The 19,722-nt window shown below is 40.1% G+C and overlaps 1 protein-coding gene across 3 annotated transcripts in view; it reads left to right on the plus strand.

Annotated features, from left to right (window-relative positions):
• LOC130361911 (bifunctional heparan sulfate N-deacetylase/N-sulfotransferase 3-like) overlaps positions 1 to 19,722 on the plus strand; it is a 361,861-nt gene that overhangs the window by 157,571 nt on the left and 184,568 nt on the right. For all 3 annotated transcript variants that reach the window (XM_056565591.1, XM_056565600.1, XM_056565609.1), the window contains exon 4: positions 5,500 to 5,654. In XM_056565591.1, the coding sequence (XP_056421566.1) occupies positions 5,500 to 5,654 (155 nt within the window). The remainder of the gene's footprint in view (positions 1 to 5,499; positions 5,655 to 19,722) is intronic.

The following is a 19,722-nucleotide window of genomic DNA, read 5'->3' on the forward strand; positions in this document are numbered from 1 at the left end:
TCACAGCTCCCTAATAGCCTAATAGTTTGAATCACCCCATTTTCCCATTTTTCAAATAAATGAATGTAAATGAAAATAAACAAACGTGTGTTATCGCCGCATGCATAAATGTCTGAAATATTAAATTATAATGTTAGGTAAACCACACGGTTAATTGCATGAATGTAAAACAATACAAAAGTCCAAAAATGCATATTTTGTCACTTCATATACTAGAAAAAAAAATAATAAAAAGCTATTAACCCCTTAAGGACCAAGCATTTTTCAGTTTTTCCATTTACATTTTAAAAATCATAACCCTTTCAATGTCTTTTTTGCACCACCAATTCTACTTTGTAATGACATCAGTCATTTTACCCAAAAATCTACAGCAAAACGGAAAAAAGAAAATCGTTGTGCGACAAAATTGAGCTTCCGTTTCTACGCAGTAAATTTTTCGGTAAAAATTACACATTATCTTTATTCTGTAGGTCCATATGATTAAAATGATACCCTACTTATATAGGCTTGATTTTGTCGTACTTCTGGGATAAATCATAACTACATGCACAAAAATGTATACATTTAAAATTGTCCTCTTCTGACGCCTATAACTTTTTTATTTTTACACGAATGGGGCGGTATGAGGTCTAATTTTTTAAGCTGTGATCTGAAGTTGTTTTCGGTACTTTTTTCGGTATTTTTGTTTTCGTCTGACTTTTTGATCGCTTTTTATTCATTATTTTATGGTATAAAAAGTGACCAAAAATAGGCTATTTTGGACTTTGGCATTTTTTTTTGCGCCTATGCCATTGCCAGTGCGGTTTAATTAGCAATATATTTTTATGGTTCGGACATTTCCGTGCGCGGCGATACCACTTATGTTTTTTTTTATCTTTATTTACACACTTTTTTTGAAATGGGAAAAGGGGGGTGATTCTTATTTTTATTTGGGAAGGGGTTAAATCACATTTAAAGGGTACCTTTCATCAAAAAAAACTTTTGATATATTATAGATTAATGTATGCAGAATAACTTTCCAATAGCATGTTATTAAAAAATATTCTTCTTTCTATTTAATTTTCCACTTTGAATAAATGACCACTAGGGGTCTCCCTACCAGTCCTTTTTTTTTATAGATTTCAGACTCATGCAGGAGTCCTAAATTTCAGACTGCAGCCGGAACACAGACAAACTCACCACTGCCCACTGCCAGGGAGCAGTGCTGTGCTTGTCTGTGTCCCGACTGCAGTCTGAGATTTAGGACTCCTGCATGAGTCTGAACTCTATAAAAAAAAAAAAAAAGGACTGGTAGGGAGACCCCTAGTGGTAATTTTTTCAAAGTGGAAAATAGAGAGAAGCATTTTTTTTTAATAACATGCTATTGGAAAGTTATTCTGCATACATTAATCTATAATATATCAAAAGTTTTTTTGATGAAAGGTACCCTTTATTTTATTTTATTTTATTTTTACTTTTGTTATGCAGCCCTCTAGGGGCTGTAACATTGCATATACTGATTGCCAGTACTGTTCAATGCATTGCCATAGGAAGGCATTGATCAATGTTTTCTGCGCTTGATTACTCAAGCCTGGATTTCAAAACAATCTTCGTGTTTGCACTTTTGTTTTTTCCTCCTCATCTTCTAAAAATCATAACACGTTCAATTTTGCACCTACAGACCTATATAAAAACAAGGGCTTGTTTTTTGCATCACCAATTGTACTTTGTAATGACATCACTTATTTTATAACATTATCTGCAGGGAAACAAAAAAAATTATTTGTGGCGTGAAATGAAAAAAAACAACAACATTTTGCAACTCTTCTTTTTCTACGTAGTGCTTCTGTTTCTACGCAGTGCACATTATCTTTATTCTATAGGTCCATACAGTTTATGTAGGTTTTATTTATTTTACTAATTTAAAAATATTTAAAAATATATGTTTAAAATTGTTATCTTCTGACCCTTATAACTTTTTATTTTTCTGTGTATGGGGCTATATGAGGGCTCGCTTCTTTCATTTTCCAGAGACCTTTTCAAAAATCAAAGAAGCGATCTGATTGGTTGCTATGGGCAACTCAGCAACATTTCCACTGGACAGGTTTTGATAAATCTCCCCCTATATGTTTGCATATTTCATATTTATCTTTTAAATGCAGATTTATGTTAAAATACAGGTCAGGCCCTTCTTTGCTCAGCTTGCTAGGTATTAGTGATGTCCTGATACCATTTTTTAAGACAGAGTACGAGTACTGATACTTTAAAATAAAAGTACTTGTAATTGGTATCGGCGAGTACTAGAATTAAAGGGAATCTGACACCAGGGTGACCCGGTCTCTGGTGCTGCTTACCATGCTGATATGTGGGTCCTTGTTGTGTGCAATGGAGGCCGCCGCTGTAGTATGAGCAAAGATTTATCTCTTCTCCATTGGGCAGAACAGGGAATTTGCATTGGCGGTGAGATCGATGTTTCCGGAGCAATTGCGCTGACGTTCACATGGTGAGCAGTGGCAGAAACCGGGTCACCTGCACTATCTACATATAAAGTGAAGTTAGTGCAGGTGACTCTGATGTAAGATTGCCTTTAACAGTAGGTAGTATCAATTGAAGACATTAGCACCAGCCCCCTGTAGACATTAGTAGCAGCCCCCCTGTTGACAGCAGCCCCCCTGTAAACTGCAGACCCTCTTGTAGACAGCAGGCCACCCCATTGTAGAAAGCAGCCCCCCTTGTAAACAGCATCCCCCCTTGTAGACAGCCGGCCCCCCATAGACATTAGTAGCTGCCCCCCGTAGACCGCAGCCCCCCCTTGTAAACAGCAAGCCCCCTTTAAACAGCAGCCCAGCAGGCCACCCCATTGTAGAAAGCAGCCCCCCTTGTAAACAACATCCCCCCTTGTAGACAGCCGGCCCCCTATAGACATTAGTAGCAGCCCCCCGTAGACCGCAGCCCCCCCTTGTAAACAGCAAGCCCCCTTTAAACAGCAGCCCCTCCCCCTTTAGACAGCAGGCCCCCCTTTAGACAGCAGGGCCCCCCTTTAAACAGCAGGCCCCCCTTAGACAGTACCCCTCCACTTTAGACATAAGCCCTCAAGTTTAAACAGCAGGGCCCCCCTTTAGTAGACAGCAGCCCTCACCTTTAGACAGCAGGCCCCCCTTTAGACAGCAGGGCCCCCCTTTAGACAGCAGGGCCTTCCTTTAGTAGACAGCAGCCCCCCTTTAGACAGCAGGGCCCCCTTTAGACAGTAGCAGCCCCCACCCTTGTAGACAGCTCACCTGCGGCTGTCCTCTGTCGGTTGCTGCCGCTCCGCTGCCTCATTCTCCCGTCCACATCATGGCATCCTATGGAGGAGCATGTGACATACACGTCACTCTGCTTCCTCCATAGCGTTACACAGGGCGCAGTGGAGAAGCTGGAGTGATGTGTATGTCACATACTCTTCCATAGGACGCCATGATGCGGACGGGAGGACGGGAGAACGAGGCAGTGGAGTGGCAGCAGGTATCGGGGACATTGAATGAGTCCCCAATACCATGCAAATGGATACTTTTGGCCCCGATACCATTACTAGTATCAGTATTGGGACATCCCTACTAGGTATTGTAAAGTGATAGGCTATTTTGGGCTCATACTACAGTCAGACTGCCAGGTAGTGCACCAACTGGATACAGTATTGCAGGTGACTGGAGGTCACTTTCTGAGGTCAGACCACTGTCCAATGCGTTGCTCAGCTTGTAATGAAATAGCTGTTATGTGCTTATTCTACAGTAACACTGCTGGCTGGGATTTGTAGGACACCAACTGGACAAAGTTTTGCCGGTGACTGGACGTCACTTTCTGAGTTCAGCCCAATGCTCATTCTTTTGCTCAGCTTGTAATGTAATAGCTTTTATGGGCTCTTTCTGTAGTGACACTGCTGGCTGTGATTTAAAGGGTTACTCCGCTCTCCAGCGCCCGATTTATTGAGTTCCTGAACGCTGTGTGCAGGCTTCCATGTTCACTCCCACCACCTTGTTACGTCACGCCCTGTCATGTGATGTCACGTTCCGCCCCCTCAATGCAAGTCTATGGGAGGGGGCGTGGTGGCCATCACGCTCCCTTCCCATAGACTTTCATTGATGGGGCAGGCCGTGACGTCACAAAGGGGCGGGCCTGAACATGGAAGCCCACACACAGCGTCCAGGAACTCAATGTTCCAGTGTGAGGTAGAATTTTGCAGACACTAAGGAGTGGAGTAACCCTTTAAAGGGCACCAACTGGACACAGTAATGCAGGTAACAGGAGGTCACTGTAGTAGGTGAGCCCACTGCGTAATGCTTTGCTCAGTTTGCTTTCAATTTATATTGGATTTGTGCAGGCCTTTTAGGATCAGTAGTTCCTCTGTGCTATCTCTCAACTCTCTCTCCAAGCTAATGACTGCAATGCAGTGAAAAATGGTTTTAACAGCTTCTTAAACCCACCTCTATGCTGTCTCCTGATTGGTCTGGGAGCTGCATATAATGAAAACCATAAATGACTAACCTCGAGTCATGTGATCTTGCTGCTAGCTGCAATGCATTCCGGGCTACCCGATGTTATTTTAGTATTCCTAGTACTTTCTCGATTTATTCAGGTACCAAAACTCCATCCCTTCTGCTATTATTATCACCTTTGCTAGGCTCACATGAGCTGAACCTGGCAATGTTTGAAAGCTGCTGTCACCCCAAACTTTTAATTGAGACTGTGTTCACAGGCTTAGTTCGCTCATCTCTAATCATTACTGTTAGAGATGAGCGAACTTACAGTAAATTTGATTCGTCACGAACTTCTCCGCTCGGCAGTTGATGACTTATCCTGCGTAAATTAGTTCAGCCTTCAGGTGCTCCGGTGGGCTGGAAAAGGTGGATACAGTCCTAGGAAAGAGTCTCCTAGGACTGTATCCACCTTTTCCAGCCCATCGGAGCACCTGAAAGCTGAACTAATTTATGCAGGAAAAGTCATCAACTGCCGAGCCGAGAAGTTTGTGACGAATCGAATTTACTGTAAGTTCGCTCATCTCTAATTACTGTTAAAGGCTTATTACCTTCTTATACTACGCTAGGAAATGCCGTATGTTTGTAATTGGTGGAGGTCCAAACTCTGGTGCTCTTTATATATCCAGAGTGTGTAGGAGACACAGTACTAATGTAGAGTTTCCTTTCCACATGTTTATTTGACAGTATTTTTAGTGTATTTTGACACCTTTTCAGGCTCTATTTATGGAATACAATCTAATACAATACACGTAACTGATCTCATATAAACGTAACATGTCAATTCTCTTTTTATAATTTACAGAGCATGGATTTCAAATCAGCAGTATACAAATGCACACCAAGTGCACTTTGGCCTGTATTTCCCAGTGAAGTGATGATTTGGGGGGGGGGGGGGGGGTATTACACGTGTATTTAGGTGGAGAACACACGTGCAGTCTAGCTTCAAAACCCACATAAAAATTGTTTTGTGAACATAGCCTTAACTGGCATGTTTTTCTTTCAGGTACAGAGAAAGAAGATAGAGGTGATGACCTCTTGTTGGGCTCAGTGGATGAGTTTTGGTGGTTTCCACACATGTGGAGTCATATGCAGCCTCATCTTTTTCATAATGAATCTTCACTTGTGGAGCAGATGATTCTCAACAAGAAATTTGCTTTGGTAAGTGCAGCTGTCCCTCAGTTTGCAATGGCCTTATTCTTTATCTTATATTTAAATAGTAAAATCAGTCAGTGGTCCCTAACCAAAGCCTTTGACCTATAGCTGTTTGATACATTATGGGAGCTGCTACCATCTGCATTGTTTTCAATAGTGCCTCAATACTGACAATATTTCAGACAAATCCTGAACAGTTTATTTTCATCTTTACCGTCTGTAATTGAGTAGATAACAACTGATAGCCTGAAGCTCCCTTGGCTTTTTTATTTTAAGAATAGGGAATAGTGTGCATACAGTATACAATAGCAAAGTAACACACCTACAAATATAAAAACATTTTGGAAAGCAACTCAAATATAATAACAGTTTGGAAAAAGATAAAGGGTTAGGTTATATGAGCAGATTCTTCCTTAATCTGCATGTATGTGTATTCCAGCATAACTTGGAGCTTGAAACTTGGTACACATGTTACTTATTTGTCAACTAAAAATATGGCAGAGCTAAATTAAGCCTGACATTTGCAAGGGAGGGGGTTTGTATGAAATACCACATAAATATGGAATATGAGGTAGGGATATGAGGACAGGATATTAGGACATGATGTGAGGTCGGGAAACTAGATCAGTACAGTGGTCCCTCAACATACGATGGTAATTCGTTCCAAACGAGCCATCATTTGTCGAATCCATCGTATGTTGAGGGATTCGTGCAATGTAAAGTATAGGAAGGTGTACTCACCTGTCCCCCCGCTCCGGACCGCGTCCCGCCGCTCTCGATGGTGTCCCCGCCGCTCCTGATGGTGACCCCGGTCCTCCGCTGGGCTCTCCTGGTCTTCTCCGGTCCTCCGATGGGCTCTCCTGGTCTTCTCTGGTCCTCCACTGTCTTCCGCAAGGCCTTACTGGGCCTGCGTAGCGACGTCATTACGCCGCTGCGTATGCCGTTCCTATTGGATGACGGGACGGCTTGCGCAACAGCGTATTGACGTCACCGGAGAGGGCCGAGAAGACACCGGAGGACCAGCGCTGGACCCGAATGGCACCCCGGAGCATCGTGGAGGGGTAAGTAATACTCACCTCACCACACAGGGAACATTAAGCTGCTTCCCCGGCATCCGCGCGCTCCATTGCCGCCATCACGTTGTTACGCACGCCGCTCCTTTTGGTTGACGGGACGGCATGCGCAGCGATGTGATGACGTAGATGGAGAGCGACGACGATGGAGGGGATCCCAAAGAAGACGTGCCGGAGCCCCGAGGACAGGTAAGAGACATCACCGGAGCTCACGGGGCACCGTAAACGGCTATCCGGCGGCAGCTAAAGCAGTCAGCGCTGCCGGATAGCCGTTTATGCGATGGCCCCGACATAAAAAAGCATTGTATGTTGATGCTTTTTTATGATCTGAGAGGCCATCGCATGTTGAAATTATCTTATGTCGGGCCATCGTAGGTCGAGGGGTCACTGTATATGAGTTTGGGACAAAAGCCATTAGGACATAAGAAGAATGAAATATGAGGATAGGTTATGAGGTCGAGATATAAAGATGGAATATGAGGACGGGATTTGAGGTTGGGATATGAGGATGAGACATGAGTTTGGAATAAGAGGACGGGATATAAACATGAGAGTATCATTTCTGCTTTTCCTCACCCACACGGTTTAGATAGGAAAGCAGGCAGTCCTGGGTACTCAGCTTGTAATAAATAAGGTCAGATCCGGACTTAGGGGCAAAGGGGTTGATTGGTCATAAGGATGGATTGGCAGACTCAAACTTGTTCAGGTACCCTTGGCTGCAAGAACATGTATGCTCCATATTGTATTCACATACAATAACCTCCAGTGCACTGGACTGCCCTCTCATACAGTTATTGCATTATTCATATGAACTGCCATCATATTATGTTGCGGTATAATACAGCTGATACCTTGCTCTAATGACTAAGGGTCATCTATACTATAGGAGATTTTTTGCGCTGACCAACAGGTCATACAGCGGCACGGTGCAAATGGCCGGATCTATCCAGCACATGTATATAAAATAACTCTTAACCCAGCTGTTTAAAACCTTATTTTGACCGTGCACATTAGATAATTGTCAATCAAACTCACTAATGGGACTGCATCAATATCAATCAGGTAGTTGTAGGGGGGGGGGGGGTGATCAGATCAGGAGAGATAAAAATTATCTTATGTATATGGCCATCTTAAGATGCTGTGGTCAATGCTGATGGCATCATCTAAACAGTAAAACAGAAAGTAGTGGGTCCCGGTATCATCCCTTTGCACCCGCATAACACAATAGAAGGGGCCACTGAGTTTGTTTCTATAGTAATTGGGGACCTAATGAAGGCCTCAAGGTCATCAATTTATTTAAAAAAAAATCTAGTTAAAGGAAAGAAAATACCCTTTTCCAGATTTAAAAAAAAAACTAGAATTTTATGGGAAAAATGCACATATTTTGTACTGCCGTATTTATAACACAATTTGGGGGAGATTTATCAAAACCTGTCCAGAGGAAAAGTTGCCCAGTTGCCCATAGCAACCAATCAGATCGCTTCTTTCATTTTTAACAAGGCCTCTGCAAGATGAAAGAAGCAATCTGATTGGTTGCTATGGGCAACTGGACAAATTTTCCTCTGCACAGATTTTGATAAATCTCCTATGAACTTCAAAATTGTATATATATATATATATATATATATATATATATATATATATATCTATATACAGCGTATGACAACAGTCACTGTACAGTACCATAGATGACTATTCATAAATATGGAGACCAATAGAAATCAGTGATAATGATAAGCACTGATATCAAACATATAAATGTAACTTTTTAATAGTCAGAATTTTTAAAATTCAGATTCTCAAATGCATTTCATATTTTGCAGTAGTTTTCAATATGCTTGGTTAAATGTAATTCTCATATGTTCTTAGTACATCTGTAAAGGATGACATCACTGGGGAAGCTGACATTAGATGTAGAAGGTTTTTCTTGTATTCCCCTGCTCTTATTGAAGTCTGCCAATCCCTTGACCCATGCATTGATCGCTCCTGTAAATAGAAAGCTCGCAGTGACCCTAACCAAACAAGGGTCATCTATACTCAGGAGATTTTTTTGCGCTGACCAATAGGTCATACAGCGGCATAGTACAAATGGCCAGATCTTTCCAGAACATGTATATAAAGTAAAATCTTTTAGTCTCCAAGTTGATAGCTCGGATTCATTATAAGATGCTTTGCTTTACCGTACAATATACAGTGTGACGAGTGCCAGTGGCATTGCTAAGGGGGAGCGGGGGGTGCGGACCGCACCGGGTGACACATGAAAATGGGAGGTATACACAGTAATGTACTGTGACATTACTGTGTATTACTCCTGTACTGTGACATCACTGTGTATTACACCTGTACTGTGACATTACTGTGTATTACACCTGTACTGTGACATTACTGTGTATTACACCTGTACTGTGACATCACTGTGTATTACTCCTGTACTGTGACATTACTGTGTATTACTCCTGTACTGTGACATCACTGTGTATTACACCTGTACTGTGACATTACTGTGTATTACTCCTGTACTGTGACATTACTCTGTATTACTCCTGTACTGTGACATTACTGTGTATTACTCCTGTACTGTGACATCACTGTGTATTACTCCTGTACTGTGACATTACTCTGTATTACTCCTTTACTGTGACATTACTCTGTATTACTCCTGTACTGTGACATTACTCTGTATTACTCCTTTACTGTGACATTACTCTGTATTACTCCTGTACTGTGACATTACTGTGTATTTTCCCTGTACTGTGACATTACTGTGTATTACTCCTGTACTGTGACATTACTCTGTATTACTCCTTTACTGTGACATTACTCTGTATTACTCCTGTACTGTGACATTACTGTGCATTACTCCTGTACTGTGACATTACTCTGTATTACTCCTGTACTGTGACATTACTGTGTATTACTCCTGTACTGTGACATCACTGTGTATTATCCCTGTACTGTGACATTACTGTGTATTACTCCTGTACTGTGACATTACTCTGTATTACTCCTGTACTGTGACATTACTGTGTATTACTCCTGTACTGTGACATTACTCTGTATTACTCCTGTACTGTGACATTACTGTGTATTACTCCTGTACTGTGACATCACTGTGTATTACTCCTGTACTGTGACATTACTGTGTATTACTCCTGTACTGTGACATCACTGTGTATTATCCCTGTACTGTGACATTACTGTGTATTACTCCTGTACTGTGACATTACTGTGTATTACTCCTGTACTGTGACATTACTGTGTATTACTCCTGTACTGTGACATTACTGTGTATTACTCCTGTACTGTGACATTACTGTGTATTACTCCTGTACTGTGACATCACTGTGTATTACTCCTGTACTGTGACATTACTGTGTATTACTCCTGTACTGTGACATTACTGTGTATTACTCCTGTACTGTGACATTACTGTGTATTACTCCTGTACTGTGACATTACTCTGTATTACTCCTGTACTGTGACATTACTCTGTATTACTCCTGTACTGTGACATTACTCTGTATTAATCCTGTATTGTGACATTACTCTGTATTACTCCTGTACTGTGACATTCCTGTGTATTACTCCTGTACTGTGATATTCCTGTGTATTACTCCTGTACTGTGACATTACTGTGTATTACTCTTGTACTGTGACATTACTGTGTATTACTCCTGTACTGTGACATTACTGTGCATTACTCCTGTACTGTGACATTACTGTGTATTACTCCTGTACTGTGACATTACTGTGTATTATCCCTGTACTGTGACATTACTGTGCATTACTCCTGTACTGTGACATTACTCTGTATTACTCCTGTACTGTGACATTACTCTGTATTACTACTTTACTGTGACATTACTCTGTATTACTCCTGTACTGTGACATTACTGTGTATTACTCCTGTACTGTGACATTACTGTGTATTACTCCTGTACTGTGACATTACTCTGTATTACTCCTGTACTGTGACATTACTGTGTATTACTCCTGTACTGTGACATTACTGTGTATTACTCCTGTACTGTGACATTACTGTGTATTACTCCTGTACTGTGACATTACTGTAAATTACTCATGTACTGTGACATTACTGTGTATTACTCCTGTACTGTGACATTACTGTGTATTTCTCCTGTACTGTGACATTACTCTGTATTACTCCTGTACTGTGACATTACTGTGTATTACTCCTGTACTGTGACATTACTCTGTATTACTCCTGTACTGTGACATTACTGTGTATTACTCCTGTACTGTGACATTACTGTGTATTACTCCTGTACTGTGACATTACTGTGTATTACTCCTGTACTGTGACATCACTGTGTATTATCCCTGTACTGTGACATTACTGTGTATTACTCCTGTACTGTGACATTACTGTGTATTACTCCTGTACTGTGACATTACTGTGTATTACTCCTGTACTGTGACATTACTGTGTATTACTCCTGTACTGTGACATTACTGTAAATTACTCATGTACTGTGACATTACTGTGTATTTCTCCTGTACTGTGACATTACTCTGTATTACTCCTGTACTGTGACATTACTGTGTATTACTCCTGTACTGTGACATTACTCTGTATTACTCCTGTACTGTGACATTACTGTGTATTACTCCTGTACTGTGACATTACTGTGTATTACTCCTGTACTGTGACATTACTCTGTATTACTCCTGTACTGTGACATTACTCTGTATTACTCCTGTACTGTGACATTACTCTGTATTAATCCTGTATTGTGACATTACTCTGTATTACTCCTGTACTGTGACATTCCTGTGTATTACTCCTGTACTGTGATATTCCTGTGTATTACTCCTGTACTGTGACATTACTGTGTATTCCTCTTGTACTGTGACATTACTGTGTATTACTCCTGTACTGTGACATTACTGTGCATTACTCCTGTACTGTGACATTACTGTGTATTACTCCTGTACTGTGACATTACTGTGTATTATCCCTGTACTGTGACATTACTGTGCATTACTCCTGTACTGTGACATTACTCTGTATTACTCCTGTACTGTGACATTACTCTGTATTACTACTTTACTGTGACATTACTCTGTATTACTCCTGTACTGTGACATTACTGTGTATTACTCCTGTACTGTGACATTACTGTGTATTACTCCTGTACTGTGACATTACTCTGTATTACTCCTGTACTGTGACATTACTGTGTATTACTCCTGTACTGTGACATTACTGTGTATTACTCCTGTACTGTGACATTACTGTGTATTACTCCTGTACTGTGACATTACTGTAAATTACTCATGTACTGTGACATTACTGTGTATTACTCCTGTACTGTGACATTACTGTGTATTTCTCCTGTACTGTGACATTACTCTGTATTACTCCTGTACTGTGACATTACTGTGTATTACTCCTGTACTGTGACATTACTCTGTATTACTCCTGTACTGTGACATTACTGTGTATTACTCCTGTACTGTGACATTACTGTGTATTACTCCTGTACTGTGACATTACTGTGTATTACTCCTGTACTGTGACATCACTGTGTATTATCCCTGTACTGTGACATTACTGTGTATTACTCCTGTACTGTGACATTACTGTGTATTACTCCTGTACTGTGACATTACTGTGTATTACTCCTGTACTGTGACATTACTGTGTATTACTCCTGTACTGTGACATTACTGTGTATTACTCCTGTACTGTGACATCACTGTGTAATACTCCTGTACTGTGACATCACTGTGTATTACTCCTGTACTGTGACATTACTGTGTATTACTCCTGTACTGTGACATTACTGTGTATTACTCCTGTACTGTGACATTACTCTGTATTACTCCTGTACTGTGACATTACTCTGTATTACTCCTGTACTGTGACATTACTGTGTATTACTCCTGTACTGTAACATCACTGTGTATTACTCCTGTACTGTGACATTACTGTGTATTACTCCTGTACTGTGACATCACTGTGTATTATCCCTGTACTGTGACATTACTGTGTATTACTCCTGTACTGTGACATTACTGTGTATTACTCCTGTACTGTGACATTACTGTGTATTACTCCTGTACTGTGACATTACTGTGTATTACTCCTGTACTGTGACATCACTGTGTATTACTCCTGTACTGTGACATCACTGTGTATTACTCCTGTACTGTGACATTACTGTGTATTACTCCTGTACTGTGTCATTACTGTGTATTACTCCTGTACTGTGAAGTCACTGTGTATTACTCCTGTACTGTGACATTACTGTGTATTACTCCTGTACTGTGACATTACTGTGTATTACTCCTGTACTGTGACATTACTCTGTATTACTACTGTACTGTGACATCACTGTGTATTACTCCTGTACTGTGACATCACTGTGTATTACTCCTGTACTGTGACATTACTGTGTATTACTCCTGTACTGTGACATCACTGTGTATTATCTCTGTACTGTGACATTACTGTGTATTACTCCTGTACTGTGACATTACTGTGTATTACTCCTGTACTGTGACATTACTGTGTATTACTCCTGTACTGTGACATTACTGTGTATTACTCCTGTACTGTGACATCACTGTGTATTACTCCTGTACTGTGACATCACTGTGTATTACTCCTATACTGTGACATTACTGTGTATTACTCCTGTACTGTGACATTACTGTGTATTACTCCTGTACTGTGACATTACTCTGTATTACTCCTGTACTGTGACATTACTCTGTATTACTCCTGTACTGTGACATTACTCTGTATTACTCCTGTACTGTGACATCACTGTGTATTACTCCTGTACTGTGACATTACTGTGTATTACTCCTGTACTGTGACATCACTGTGTATTACTCCTGTACTGTGACATCACTGTGTATTACTCCTGTACTGTGACATTACTGTGTATTACTCCTGTACTGTGACATTACTCTGTATTACTCCTGTACTGTGACATCACTGTGTATTACTCCTGTACTGTGACATCACTGTGTATTACTCATGTACAGTGACATTACTGTGTATTACTCATGTACTGTGACATTACTGTGTATTACTCCTGTACTGTGACATCACTGTGTATTATCCCTGTACTGTGACATTACTGTGTATTACTCCTGTACTGTGACATTACTGTGTATTACTCCTGTACTGTGACATTACTGTGTATTACTCCTGTACTGTGACATTACTGTGTATTACTCCTGTACTGTGACATCACTGTGTATTACTCCTGTACTGTGACATTACTGTGTATTACTCCAGTACTGTGACATTACTGTGTATTACTCCTGTACTGTCTCATTACTGTGTATTACTCCTGTACTGTGACATAACTCTGTATTACTCCTGTACTGTGACATTACTGTGTATTACTCCTGTACTGTGACATCACTGTGTATAACTCCTGTACTGTGACATTACTGTGTATTACTCCTGTACTGTGACATCACTGTGTATTATCCCTGTACTGTGACATTACTGTGTATTACTCCTGTACTGTGACATTACTGTGTATTACTCCTGTACTGTGACATTACTGTGTATTACTCCTGTACTGTGACATTACTGTGTATTACTCCTGTACTGTGACATCACTGTGTATTACTCCTGTACTGTGACATTACTGTGTATTACTCCTGTACTGTGACATTACTGTGCATTACTCCTGTACTGTGACATCACTGTGTATTACTCCTGTACTGTGACATTACTGTGTATTACTCCAATACTGTGACATTACTGTGTATTACTCCTGTACTGTCTCATTACTGTGTATTACTCCTGTACTGTGACATAACTCTGTATTACTCCTGTACTGTGACATTACTGTGTATTACTCCTGTACTGTGACATCACTGTGTATTACTCCTGTACTGTGACATTACTGTGTATTACTCCTGTACTGTGACATCACTGTGTATTATCCCTGTACTGTGACATTACTGTGTATTACTCCTGTACTGTGACATTACTGTGTATTACTCCTGTACTGTGACATTACTGTGTATTACTCCTGTACTGTGACATTACTGTGTATTACTCCTGTACTGTGACATTACTGTGTATTACTCCTGTACTGTGACATCACTGTGTATTACTCCTATACTGTGACATTACTGTGTATTACTCCTGTACTGTGACATTACTGTGTATTACTCCTGTACTGTGACATGACTCTGTATTACTCCTGTACTGTGACATTACTCTGTATTACTCCTGTACTGTGACATTACTCTGTATTACTCCTGTACTGTGACATTCCTGTGTATTACTCCTGTACTGTGACATTCCTGTGTATTACTCCTGAACTGTGACATTACTGTGTATTACTCCTGTACTGTGACATTACTGTGTATTACTCCTGTACTGTGACATTACTGTGCATTACTCCTGTACTGTGACATTACTGTGCATTACTCCTGTACTGTGACATTACTGTGTATTATCCCTGTACTGTGACATTACTGTGCATTACTCCTGTACTGTGACATTACTCTGTATTACTCCTGTACTGTGACATTACTCTGTATTACTCCTTTACTGTGACATTACTCTGTATTACTCCTGTACTGTGACATTACTGTGTATTACTCCTGTACTGTGACATTACTGTGTATTACTCCTGTACTGTGACATTACTCTGTATTACTCCTGTACTGTGACATTACTCTGTATTACTCCTGTACTGTGACATTACTGTGTATTACTCCTGTACTGTGACATTACTGTGTATTACTCCTGTACTGTGACATTACTGTCTATTACTCATGTACTGTGACATTACTGTGTATTACTCCTGTACTGTGACATTACTGTGTATTTCTCCTGTACTGTGACATTACTCTGTACTACTCCTGTACTGTGACATTACTCTGTATTACTCCTGTACTGTGACATTACTCTGTATTACTCCTGTACTGTGACATTACTGTGTATTACTCCTGTACTGTGACATTACTGTGTATTACTCCTGTACTGTGACATCACTGTGTATTATCCCTGTACTGTGACATTACTGTGTATTACTCCTGTACTGTGACATTACTGTGTATTACTCCTGTACTGTGACATTACTGTGTATTACTCCTGTACTGTGACATTACTGTGTATTACTCCTGTACTGTGACATCACTGTGTATTACTCCTGTACTGTGACATCACTGTGTATTACTCCTGTACTGTGACATTACTGTGTATTACTCCTGTACTGTGACATCACTGTGTATTACTCCTGTACTGTGACATCACTGTGTATTACTCCTGTACTGTGACATTACTGTGTATTACTCCTGTACTGTGACATTACTGTGTACTGTGACATTACTCCTGTACTGTGACATTACTTTGTATTACTCCTGTACTGTGACATTACTCTGTATTACTCCTGTACTGTGACATCACTGTGTATTACTTCTGTACTGTGACATTACTGTGTATTACTCCTGTACTGTGACATCACTGTGTATTATCCCTGTACTGTGACATTACTGTGTATTACTCCTGTACTGTGACATTACTGTGTATTACTCCTGTACTGTGACATTACTGTGTATTACTCCTGTACTGTGACATTACTGTGTATTACTCCTGTACTGTGACATCACTGTGTATTACTCCTGTACTATGACATTACTGTGTATTACTCCTGTACTGTGACATTACTGTGTATTACTCCTGTACTGTGACATTACTGTGTATTACTCCTGTACTGTGACATTACTGTGTATTACTCCTGTACTGTGACATTACTGTGTATTACTCCTGTACTGTGACATTACTGTGTATTACTCCTGTACTGTGACATTACTGTGTATTACTCCTGTACTGTGACATCACTGTGTATTACTCCTGTACTGTGACATTACTGTGTATTACTCCTGTACTGTGACATTACTGTGTATTACTCCTGTACTGTGACATTACTGTGTATTACTCCTGTACTGTGACATTACTCTGTATTACTCCTGTACTGTGACATTACTGTGTATTACTCCTGTACTGTGACATTACTCTGTATTACTCCTGTACTGTGACATGACTCTGTATTACTCCTGTACTGTGACATTCCTGTGTATTACTCCTGTACTGTGACATTCCTGTGTATTACTCCTGTACTGTGACATTACTGTGTATTACTCCTATACTGTGACATTACTGTGCATTACTCCTGTACTGTGACATTACTGTGTATTACTCCTGTACTGTGACATTACTCTGTATTACTTCTGTACTGTGACATTACTCTGTATTACCCCTTTTACTGTGACATTACTCTGTATTACTCCTGTACTGTGACATTACTGTGTATTATTCCTGTACTGTGACATTACTGTGTATTACTCCTGTACTGTGACATTACTCTGTATTACTCCTGTACTGTGACATTACTGTGTAATACTCCTGTACTGTGACATTACTGTGTATTACTCCTGTACTGTGACATTACTGTGTATTACTCCTGTACTGTGACATTACTGTGTATTACTCATGTACTGTGACATTACTCTGTACTGTGACATTACTCTGTATTACTCCTGTACTGTGACATTACTGTGTATTACTCCTGTACTGTGACATTACTGTGTATTACTCCTGTACTGTGACATTACTGTGTATTACTCCTGTACTGTGACATTACTCTGTATTACTCCTGTACTGTGACATTACTGTGTATTACTCCTGTACTGTGACATTACTGTGTATTACTCCTGTACTGTGACATTACTGTGTATTACTCCTGTACTGTGACATTACTGTGTATTACTCCTGTACTGTGACATTACTGTGTATTTCTCCTGTACTGTGACATTACTCTGTATTACTCCTGTACTGTGACATTACTCTGTATTTCTCCTGTACTGTGACATTACTCTGTATTACTCCTGTACTGTGACATTACTGTGTATTACTCCTGTACTGTGACATTACTGTGTATTACTCCTGTACTGTGACATTACTGTGTATTACTCCTGTACTGTGACATCACTGTGTATTATCCCTGTACTGTGACATTACTGTGTATTACTCCTGTACTGTGACATTACTGTGTATTACTCCTGTACTGTGACATTACTGTGTATTACTCCTGTACTGTGACATTACTGTGTATTACTCCTGTACTGTGACATCACTGTGTATTACTCCTGTACTGTGACATCACTGTGTATTACTCCTGTACTGTGACATTACTGTGTATTACTCCTGTACTGTGACATTACTCTGTATTACTCCTGTACTGTGACATTACTCTGTATTACTCCTGTACTGTGACATTACTCTGTATTACTCCTGTACTGTGACATCACTGTGTATTACTCCTGTACTGTGACATTACTGTGTATTACTCCTGTACTGTGACATCACTGTGTATTATCCCTGTACTGTGACATTACTGTGTATTACTCCTGTACTGTGACATTACTGTGTATTACTCCTGTACTGTGACATTACTGTGTATTACTCCTGTACTGTGACATTACTGTGTATTACTCCTGTACTGTGACATTACTGTGTATTACTCCTGTACTGTGACATCACTGTGTATTACTCCTGTACTGTGACATTACTGTGTATTACTCCTGTACTGTGACATTACTGTGTCTTACTCCTGTACTGTGACATTACTGTGTATTACTCCTGTACTGTGACATTACTCTGTATTACTCCTGTACTGTGACATTACTGTGTATTACTCCTGTACTGTAACATCACTGTGTATTACTCCTGTACTGTGACATTACTGTGTATTACTCCTGTACTGTGACATCACTGTGTATTATCCCTGTACTGTGACATTACTGTGTATTACTCCTGTACTGTGACATTACTGTGTATTACTCCTGTACTGTGACATTACTGTGTATTACTCCTGTACTGTGACATTACTGTGTATTACTCCTGTACTGTGACATTACTGTGTATTACTCCTGTACTGTGACATCACTGTGTATTACTCCTGTACTGTGACATTACTGTGTATTACTCCTGTACTGTGACATTACTGTGTATTACTCCTGTACTGTGACATTACTGTGTATTACTCCTGTACTGTGACATTACTCTGTATTACTCCTGTACTGTGACATTACTGTGTATTACTCCTGTACTGTGACATTACTCTGTATTACTCCTGTACTGTGACATTACTCTGTATTACTCCTGTACTGTGACATTCCTGTGTATTACTCCTGTACTGTGACATTCCTGTGTATTACTCCTGTACTGTGACATTACTGTGTATTACTCCTGTACTGTGACATTACTGTGTATTACTCCTGTACTGTGACATTACTGTGCATTACTCCTGTACTGTGACATTACTGTGTATTACTCCTGTACTGTGACATTACTGTGCATTACCCCTGTACTGTGACATTACTGTGCATTACTCCTGTACTGTGACATTACTCTGTATTACTCCTTTACTGTGACATTACTCTGTATTACTCCTTTACTGTGACATTACTCTGTATTACTCCTGTACTGTGACATTACTGTGTATTACTCCTGTACTGTGACATTACTGTGTATTACTCCTGTACTGTGACATTACTGTGTATTATTCCTGTACTGTGACATTACTGTGTATTACTCCTGTACTGTGACATTACTGTGTATTACTCCTGTACTGTGACATTACTGTGTATTACTCATGTACTGTGACATTACTGTGTATTACTCCTGTACTGTGACATTACTGTGTATTTCTCCTGTACTGTGACATTACTCTGTATTACTCCTGTACTGTGACATTACTGTGTATTACTCCTGTACTGTGACATTACTCTTTATTACTCCTGTACTGTGACATTACTGTGTATTACTCCTGTACTGTGACATTACTGTGTATTACTCCTGTACTGTGACATTACTGTGTATTACTCCTGTACTGTGACATCACTGTGTATTATCCCTGTACTGTGACATTACTGTGTATTACTCCTGTACTGTGACATTACTGTATATTACTCCTGTACTGTGACATTACTGT

Source organism: Hyla sarda, chromosome 1, assembly GCF_029499605.1.
Source record: "Hyla sarda isolate aHylSar1 chromosome 1, aHylSar1.hap1, whole genome shotgun sequence".
Taxonomy (NCBI): Eukaryota; Metazoa; Chordata; class Amphibia; order Anura; family Hylidae; genus Hyla; species Hyla sarda.